The following is a 10,248-nucleotide window of genomic DNA, read 5'->3' on the forward strand; positions in this document are numbered from 1 at the left end:
TAAAGGGAGCCACAGCCTTGAACTGAGAACAGCTAAGCAGGGCTGCCGTGGACGGGACCTTAGGCGGGCTTGCCTTCTAGCTGGTTGCCGTGAGTCAGAGACAACTCAACGGCACATAGCAACAGCACTGGCCTCTTTGGGTGCACAAGGGCCATCGCCTGTCCTGGCAGACTCTGAAAAAGCAGCTCAGCCACAGGAGGGTGCTGAGAGCCAAGGGAACCTATCTTGGGCTGTGCCCCTTGCCAGAGTTCTCCTCCCATTCTGCTTTGCATGAGGTGCAGCTGCACTTTTATGCCTTGCAAAATCCATGTGTGCTCTGGCTAATGGAGATTCCTAGTTGCACGAGGACAGGAAGTCCCCAAGGAGAAGGGAACCCAACGCTGCTGGGCTGCATTCTGCAAGGAGGGCTCTGCCACAGGATAACGTGCCATTACAGGAATGGCCAGGGGGTGCCCACGGGCCCTTGGCCCTGCTGCTCCCGCTGCACTCTGGGAATTCAGCTGCCAGCTTGCAGAGAGGCCAAAGGGAGAGACAATGAGCCTGAATTAAATTGCAGGGGCAAACCAACAATTTTTGCTGCTGCTGCACTGACACATTTCAGCAACAAAGTGATAGCAGGGATTGTCCGGGGGGTGAAAACTGGTCTCCAAAGTTGCCAGGTCCTACATCATCATCATAATATTATTATAATTATATTACATTTCTATAATACCCATCCCCAAAGCTCTCTGGGCAATTCACAACTACTAAGTCACCCATCCAGATTTCAGTCAGGCCCAACCCTGCTTAGCTTCTAAGATTAGGCAGGATCAGACATTTCAGGCTATACAGAAGCTATTGTGACAATATAGCTGCATTACCCCTTGCTGTCTCCGTCATAATTCTCATCACCATTATTCTGGTGTGTCCTATCATGTTTTATTGTGAAGCTGCAGAAAACATTGGATATCTGGTTATTATTTATGCTTAAAATTCCTCTCGCCCATTTGCCACCTTGTTTTATTTTAAGCATTTTATCCAAAGTCCTACTTGATGTTCCCTGAATTTGTTACTGGTAAATTATAAGGAAAAGCATTGGACAGGACTCCTTTTTGTATCATTTCCTGAATGACCTCCTTCCTCTATGAAGGAATCCAGCTGAAAAACAGCATGACACAATGCAGTGAAACATTCACTTGAATTTTCAAGGAAAGATCTACAAGCGGCATACTGGATTCTTATCTGATCCTGCTCGCAAGCCTGTATGAGAAAAAATACAGGTTTTTCTTTAAAAAATCCTACCATCAAGTTTTCCAGATCTGTATTATTCCTTAGCAAAGGAAAATTGTGTGTTTAGCTATTCAATTTGGTTTAAAATGCACATACGTTTTAATCTAATTCATAGACAGACATTATAAAAGGTGTAATACAATGGTTCAAAGAATGAACCAAGGTTCAGATCTCATTTCAGCCATGAGTGCATTGGAATGGCCTTTGGTGAACAATTATTCCCTCTGCTTCCACCTTCCCTCCTGCAATACATGCTAATAGTACTGGCCTTCCTTATAGGGCTCTTTAAGAATTACTGGGATAATGCATGTGAAGTAGTTGGAACGCTTAGGAGAATCACTCTGTGAATACTCAGAATTCTTATTATAGAATCCCCTTAGGTTTCACTGCTTAAGACTTTGCTGTTGAGTATCAATCTTACGTTATTTTAACTCCATTCTTCTTTTGGAATATTGGCCCAAGAGTTTCTGAAATTCAGCGCTTTGTTCCTTCTCTCTTCCTCCCCCCTCCCTCCCCCTCTCTCAAAATCCTCTTATAATTTTCTCCTCTTGTTCATGTGAGCCTGTCCTGACAAAAGATATGCTGTAGTGGTGCCTCCCTCGCCCTGTTTTCCTAATGCAGCTAGAAAACGATTCCATCTCCATTTGCTTCACACCATACAAAACCAGTTCTGTTCAGCTTGACCCCTTCTCCATCCAGTTAACCACAAGGTCATGCATTCCAATTGCTCCTCTCTTGAGTCAAAGAACTACTGACGGATACCCTCATAGCCCTCGCCAAGATTTAGGAGCCAGGCAAATTTTTAGGAGCCAGATTTAAGAAGCCCACAGCCCATCCACAAAGAAGACAGGCACAGACTTAATTCTTCCCCCTCCTGCCACTTTCCTTCTGGCTGGGGTTCTACCAGATTAAAAGCACAATTGAATTTCAACAATGAAAGAAATAAGCAGCAGCCAGCCAGTTAGAAACCCCTTTGTGACAGAACAGTGAATATGCCCAAGGCCTGGCTGAATACAAACTCTGGAAGGAGGAGTTCCATTGCCAGTGACAAGACTCTGATTATCCTCAGACTGGCACCCACCCGCCCGCCCCATTGCCAGTGTAGGATGTCCCTGGTTCAAGGACCTTTCGTTCACCCTCTGAAACTGTTCGGGGAAATTGCAGCCAGCATATGGAGCAGGATTGGGGGTGGAAGAGGGGTGGACGGCAAGATCTAGTTTGCACATTGCTCACGAAACCTATTCTAAGGATGTCTGAAGCTTGAAATGATCTCTGCAGTTGCAGCAGAAACAGAAAGTTTGATTGTAAACTTTCAAGTTCAGACTTTAAAGCCTAGACTAAATGTAAATGCTCAGAAAATAATCCAGTCTTTTCTGTTATGTGTATCATGACTTTTTTTAAAAATGCGATGCCTGCGGCCTGATTCATGATTTTTTGAACATTTAGGGTTGGCAACTCTGCGGTCCCCCAGTTTCTAACGCTGCCCCCTGTGTTCGCTCCTAGTTACGGCCGAGTTTATGCGGCTGCAGATCCTTACCACCACACCATCGGCCCTGCTGCTGCCACCTACAGCATTGGCACCATGGTAAGAGCCAGCCCTTGCCCCGAACGGTCTGGGGAGCATGCCTTCTTGGGTCAGCTTAGCCGCCGAGGGTACAGGGAGGGCATAGGGCATCTCCAGGAGCAGCCGTGCTCACACCTCAGGTGCCTTCGCATTGCCAGTGCTCCCCGGAAGAGGAGACCCAGGAAGGGGGACCCCAGAGGAGAAGCACGCAGGCCAGGGCTGCCGCTTGCCCTGCTGCCCTCACTGCTGGCGGAAGCACATGTGCGCATACCTGCCGGCTCTCAGGGTTGTCACCAGGCTTCTGAACATTTAACCCACTCGCCTCGGAAAGGTTGCTTCCAGGAGACCCCCCTGCCCGCTCGGCAGAAAGTCAGCTGGAGCAAGCTGGAGCTGCTCAGGTGTGAGCGGCCCGTTGCTCCGGATCTGTTTCCCAAGGCGCAGGAGGAAGTAGAGCAGGGGGTGCGTGCGCCCTTTCCCAGCCCCTCCTGACCTTGCACACACAGCCCCACCCGGTACCTGCAGGGGTGCCTCCTCGTAAGCCGCCTTCCGTCTAGCACCAGAGAGGAGAAACGTCCAGGCAGTCTTGTGCCCTCCCCAGCCCTCTTCCGCGCACTGCCCACCCGCCAGCCCCCTCAGCCTGTGGCATTCCTGGCCCACCGAGAAATGAGTGGCCTGTAGAGGCGTCCCACAAGCTTGTGAGGTCAGGGGAAGGATTCTGGGCTGGATATGGGAAACGAAGGCTTGAGTGCAAGCCACGCACCTTGCGACACTCACTGCTGGAATTGTCTGTAGGAGACGGCTGGCCACCTGCTTCAAAGCCCCGTGCTGCGGTTTAATCTAGACCAGGCCCTTCCCTGCCCGTTATTTGGACTTCCTGTGAGCCCAGGCCCAAAGCAGCACTGCATGCTGAGAGTGGAGCCCCGCCCCCCTCACAAAGCAAGGCCTCAGCCAGCCGGGGGTCCTGAGAGACCACTGTATCGGCTGAAGTAACGGGGCAGGGATGGGCTGTGCCTCTCCTTTATACTGACTGGCTTTTTCTCCGTCTTTGATGTTGCAGGCTAGTCTATACCGAGGAGGGTACAGCCGCTTCACTCCCTACTAGCAAGACAGACCCAGCCCCTCTCACAATAGTAACACTTGACTGCTCCTTAGAAACCAAACCAAAACCAAACGGACACGGGCCCCTGCCCCCGTGCTGCTAGCCCTTGGCAGCCTAAGCCACCTATTCTTTACCTCAAGCCGCCTCTCACGCCTCACCCCCCGCCTGTCTCTGACGATGTGCAGCCGAGTTGGTTTCCCTTTTGCAAAGCAACCAGCCAGGGGGTTGGGACAGGGGCCTGCTCTTTACCAGACAGACAGACCACCAGCAAGCAGAACCGCAAGGGCGAGCACCCTGCCTCCGCACTGTGCTCCCAGGGCCCGTGCTGCCGGCCCCTGGTCACTCTCGCACTCAGGGGAGGATGCCCAAGGAGGGCATCCGGCGTCGTGCTGAGGGCGAGGATGCAGCTAGGAGACCTCAGGATATTCCCCTCCAGATGCCAGGGGTCTGTTCCCCACGTTCACACAGGGCCTCAGTGCCACTCAGGACCAAGAGAGCCGGGCGGCTGGCGCTCCCAGAAGCCCAAGACGCCCAGGCCCAGCTTCCACAGAGTTGCAGGGGGGGATCCTCTGTCCCCATAGCTCCATGGGTGGGAACCTCTCTCACACACATACAAACACGCATCCCGCATGGGAAGGATGGGGCTGTTCCCTAAACTGACTTGGAGAGGGGGCTCCCGTCATCCGGGATTAGTGTTACCGTGAAGGCACCGCCAGAGCAAGGCGGGGTCCCCTGCAAGGTCCCCTCGCAACTAGTCTGTCAGCTGCATGATGCGCGGGCTGAGACCAGCCTGGGGAAAGTGGAGTGGGCCCCCCGCTTCCTCAGCCTGGGGGCGCCAGCTCCGCCGAGGAGATGGGGAAGGCCGGCCTGTCACGGATGAGCTCCGCAGGATTAGCGCGCACACCCGCACAGGAGGGCATGAGTGGCGAAGGCATTTGTGCAGAGCCTGGAAGGGGGTGAGGGTGAAGGATGCTGGGGACGGAGGGCTGATGCCGCCTCCCGGTGTCCCAGTCTGGACCAGCACACGCAGCCCCGGCAGCACTGTCCCCAGGCGACTGCCTGCAGGTTGCTCCATGGAACGTTCTGCCTTTTTTTTCTGTTGTAGTGAAACCTTCAGCTGTTTCCTTCTGGGACCAGGAAGGGCACAAAAAAAATTTTTTTTAAAGCAAAGCAACAAAACAATTACAAAACTAACGAGCCAAGCGACTGCGTGAAAGCCCCCTTCTGTCCACACATGCGCCCCGAGCGACAGGCCACCTGGAGCGCAAGCACCGACCGACTGGACGGATGGACGGCCGCGACCCACAGACTCTGCCAAAGCCGTCCAGGCCAAGAGACCCGTGCCCTGCTTCCCAAGCCCACCCCGCTGCAGACCACGGGGCCAGGAGGGACAGGCACCGAAACAGACTGCACTCTGCAGGCCCCAGGCCACCACCACGTCTTCCTTCCAGCCCTCCTGAAGAAGAGCTGCGGCCTCCCTGGACCGCAGAACACGCCACGAGTGCCCCTGCAGGGCCCGCAATCCTGCTCCTTGCTTCCCAGAGCCTCCCGCAGCTTCCTGTGCTTTGCTGGTTCATCCATTGGTCAAGTTGGCAAGGCTTCGGATTCCCCGGCGGGGCCAGGCCAGGGTTTTTGGGGGGGTCCTGCGAAGAGATTGCACTTTCCCCTTCCCCTGAGGATCCAGCCCCGTCGGGGTCGAGCGCCATCTCCGCTTCCCTGCCTTCCTTCCTTGCACTAGGCCTGACCGATCTCGCCGTGGCTCAGAGAGCCGAGATCTTCTGAGTCTGCCCCGCGCCACCTTGGGGACCCTGGGCCCGCTCTCCATGGCTGCCACATGCACCCCCAGCTGCACCAGAGCCAAGGGCTGGGCAAGCACATTCTTTCCAACTGCACGACCAGGCCAGGGAGGGAGCACCGCCATCCCACGTGGCGGCAGAGAGTGGGGCAGCCATGCGCCAGGGCTTGAGGACTGCTGTCTGCAAGCCCCAGAGCCCTGCCGGTGCGAGGGGCACCCCACGCCTCGGCTCCCTGTCTGCCCACAGCCCTTGGCGGGAGGAGTGCGTGTCCTATGGCCCGGTTCCCCTCAGCCCCGTCCCGCCCCACCTGCCCCAGAGCCAAGTGGACTCAGGACCTCCCTCATGCCCCGACCCCCTCCTTGGCTTATCCATCTCATGAAACCTCACTTTCTATTCAGCATTAAAGCTCCTGACACGCCAGCAACCGACGATCCTCCTTTTCTATTCCCGTTGTACATAGTCCCCCCCACCTCTACCATGCCCTGCCCTTGTACAAAGCTCCCCCCCCCCATTTGCTGCCCAAACTCCCACCCTGGGAGCATCAGCCACCCACCCCATTCTGTATGCTTCTAAGGTGTGACCATTCAAATAAACAGTATTATTATTTATTACTACTAAGATGATTATTATTAATAATAAGATTATTAATAAAGGTTTCTTTCTTCAACCAGGATGGCTCAAGATTTTGACTGGGGAGAAAGTTGTGGCTGAAAGTTGTGAATAGCATAGTCAGGAAGGAAGTGGGGAATGTGTGCTCCTGCTGAAGCAGGGAGGAGGCGTGTCTTTCCCCGGCTTGTTGCCAAATGCAGACACTCGGGACAGGTCCGAAAGCTGCACAGGTAGCAGCCAGGAGCAGAGCTAGCAAAGAACGAGTGTCTTCTAGGAATGGCAAAAGAGCTGCGGCAGAGGAACGGAGGCTTACCTGTGGGCAGAGACCAGAGCAGAGGTGCATGGAGAGCCCTTCTGGTCAGAGGTATCCCATTCTGGTTGCCCTATAAGGACTAGCCTGCACATGCCACCCGGGAACTGCGCCCTCGCGATCAGGCTCACACAACCCATGCTGTGGCACACCCCACCAGATGCCAGCCACAGGCCATGCACGGTGGCCCACCAGTGGCTCCATTCGCCACTGGTGCTCTGCGCCTGCCGTCAAGGCATCCAGGAGGGAAGCGCCTGGCAGGCCAAAGCCCACGGCTCTTGGGTGGCAGCCAGCGCTGCAGGTCACCACTTGTGCAGGCCTGCTCCCTATGCCTTTACTATTTTGAGATCATCCTAGAGCAAAGAATGTTCCACACAGGTAAATTGTGTGTAACTTGGGGTCTGGATTTGTTTGGATGGTTTTAAACTTGCTGCTGGTAATTATATTCAAACTGTTCTGTAATTATTATATATTTATTATATAAAAGGGTAAATAAAAATTCTGCATTCACTTCTCTCTCCATACCTTAAATTTCCTCTTATTTCTAGCACCTCCCATTGAGAGTCTCCCTTCATAGGATTGTCAGATGCCTTTTCCCCCCTTACTTAAACCCAAAGAAGCAGTGGGGACAGCTGTGTACCCTATCCAAGGCATACATTGTCCACAGATTTGTGCAGAAACACTTTGCCATGTATTTCTCCTATTCCCAAAGATGCCTCAGTTGCTTGCAGTGCCAAAAGAAGAAAAAGCCGCATCCAACCGTCTGCTGTACATGACCATGAATGAAAGGGCACCCGCAGAATGGGTTTCCCTTCCCTGCTGCAGACACCCTTGGGCGCTTCCACCCAAATCCACTGAGGACCTCGCTAGGATGGATTTGGAAGATGCGTGGTCTGCCAGGAGAGAGGAAGGCCCATGATGTGAGTGAAAGCTCCCTCACTTGACACTGCATTTAAGCCAATGAGCAGAGCAGAGAAGTGCTTTGGTTGGCCGCAAAGGCCTGGGCGATGTTGTGCCATGCCAATGTTACAAGCACAAGATTAAAAGCCAAAAACAACATGGCTTATGAGAACTGAAGTTAAAGGAGAGTACTTTGGAATCAAAGCCATGTGACAGGGCAGCATGTTTCAAACTGTCAGTTTGCTGATTTTGTTGCAATGGTACCCCTCAAGGCAGCCCTGACAGTGTCGGTGGTGTTGTCTCAGTTTCCTTAGCTTCAAGCCATCACCCCATGTGGGCACAGGGCCTGCCCAGAAAGGCGCTGAACACTCAGCATGCACCGTGCCTGGCCAAGCTCCCTGCTGCTGATTGCCTGCATGCCACACTGTGAGGGAATAATGGCCGTTATGCAGTTTCTCAGCAGCTTTGCATCAAGGATCTGTGGAGGGGGAGTGCAGCAATGGTGGCGTGAAAAGCAAGGCAGCAGAGATGCTCTTCCACTCGCGCATGCACGCACACGGAGCAAGCAGTAGCTTCTCTCTGTGAGCACTTTATACCTAGATGGCCTGGAAAGGGGGGACTTTGCAGAGAACACCTTGCAAGAGCACCTCCTGCCAGATCCCCGCTCTTTGTAGAAAGCACCATTCTAGTTTTGCATTCAGGAACACCCTTTCTCAACCTCTTTCCAAAAACCTCTGGATCCATTTGTTAGTTGTTTTGGCAGAAGGACTGGACAGGGTGGGTTCCCTTATTCATTTATTTAAACCATTTCTATCCCATCCAGTTCCAAGGGACCATTCTTTGTCTTGTCGTTTTACTTACTAGAACAGCGACAGCCCCCTCCCACCCCTGAAGGCGAGAGGAAGAACTTAAAGTATTCCTGCTACGGGAACAGAGGAGAAACTGCAGCTATGTGTTAGTGGGAAAGCCTGGGCTGCGGAAGTCCTTCTCCATCACGTTCAGATCGGATGCCTCCCTCCCGTTCACTCTCCCTCTCTCTCAAGTGACTTTCTAACCACAGAGCAAGCTGCCCATGCAGAGCAGCCGACTGTAAATCATTACTTCGGACTGGTTTCTTCTCAAGCAGAATAGTTGTGCCAGCTCAGGCCAAACTAGCCAAGATAGTGAAACAAATCTGTGCAAGATTTCTGGAGTGGGAACGCCAGCATTAGCCCTAATTCTTGGAGCCGCAGCACAGCGGAGGGGCTCAGAGCCCCTTTCCATTGCAGCAAGCCGTCAGCCCACAACCGGCCAGCCATAAAGCTCTGCTGCCACCCTGTGGACCATGCTGATACATGTCCTCTTTCTAGCCTCACTTTCTGGCACAGGCGTGCAGGTCTTGTTCAGAGGCACAAAAATGGGGAGGAGAGGAGGGGACATGCATGGACAAGCAAACCAAGATAGCTCTAATTGACCATAGCTTTGTTTCGTCCCAACCAGTAGCCTATGGTTATGAACTTCAGAACAAGCCCAAATCTTAAACGTCAAACCATGGCTTAAGATCTTGGCTTGTTCTGAAGCTCAGAACCACAGATTCTCAGCCTGACTGAAAGAAGAAATGAGGTCCAGTTGTTTTCTGGCATGACACAGAATTATAAAAGAACTGCTTATTAATCTAAGACACATTTTTATTGCCCCTATATGTGCTTTCACTTTTCTTATATTTAAATGCCAAAGTAGAAAGTGGGCAGAATGTAAGCGCTCCTAGATCCCTGGGTGATTAGTAGCAAATCATGGAATTTAAATAAAAAGCCAATTAACTCATCAAGCCTAAAGTCCATTCTGGGTCTAAAGTATCCACAGAACATGCACTCTGGTTGTTTTCTGATTTTTAACCTTTCCTGGCAATCCTGGAGAAGAAAGCAGATTTTATTTCTCACACTTAAAAATAGTACCTCAAGTGGAGCTACTGAACAGAATATATTAAAATCAAAAGAGAGTTTTTATTGTGCTTTTGTCAATAGCTGCAAAAAATTCAGCAGAATAATGGGAATTAACATAGCTAAATAAGGTTATGAATAAATCAGTAATTAGCAACTTTGGTTTGGTGTGGAAAAGGACTCAGAACATTTCAATCATGAGAGATTGATGTTAAGTTTTAGGAATCATAAGACTCAACAGTTTCAAACAGTTAAGCTTATTTTACTTTCCTGTCCCTTATGCCTTCCATTTTTTATGATGATTGAACTGAATGTGCAATCTATGCTTCACGAAGCCATTTAATATTCACAATCCCTTCTTGTTGGCCCAAATGGGCAGGATTGGGAAATGAAGGTGTACATATTCCCAGCGTTACATAGTCCAAAGGCAACAGCTGCTCCTCACACAACTAGGCTTCAGCAACCTGAAAATGGGGACCTGCTCTCTCAGCGTGGCGCTCATTCACCAGCATGCTTCCCATGCCGCCTGGACAGAAGCACCTCTCTTGGCATATTATCCCTACCCAGCCTGAACAGGATTTCTTAAAAGCTTCAGTGAAATCTGAAATTCTTTAAGCAACCTTGTGTCCTCCAAGTAGGCTTAAGTACCAGTCCGATCTTCCACTGGCCATCATGGGTGCCCAGCAGGGTATGATTTCTTTAAGAAAATTCAAATGCTAAAATGGCAGTCTGTGGTGCATGAATGAGGAGTGTTTGAAGGATGGTTCAGGCTGCTGCTCTGG

The 10,248-nt window shown here is 51.6% G+C and overlaps 1 protein-coding gene across 1 annotated transcript in view; it reads left to right on the forward strand.

Annotated features, from left to right (window-relative positions):
- RBFOX3 (RNA binding fox-1 homolog 3) overlaps positions 1-3,950 on the forward strand; it is a 70,945-nt gene extending 66,995 nt beyond the window's left edge. The window contains exons 11-12 of the mRNA XM_044420029.1: positions 2,773-2,854; positions 3,891-3,950. Coding sequence (XP_044275964.1) covers positions 2,773-2,854; positions 3,891-3,935 — 127 coding nt within the window. The 3' untranslated portion in view covers positions 3,936-3,950. The remainder of the gene's footprint in view (positions 1-2,772; positions 2,855-3,890) is intronic.
- Positions 3,951-10,248: the final 6,298 nt, after the last annotated feature.

This window comes from Varanus komodoensis, unplaced genomic scaffold (genome assembly GCF_004798865.1).
Source record: "Varanus komodoensis strain SLA01 unplaced genomic scaffold, ASM479886v1 scaffold11, whole genome shotgun sequence".
In the NCBI taxonomy this organism is placed as follows: Eukaryota; Metazoa; Chordata; class Lepidosauria; order Squamata; family Varanidae; genus Varanus; species Varanus komodoensis.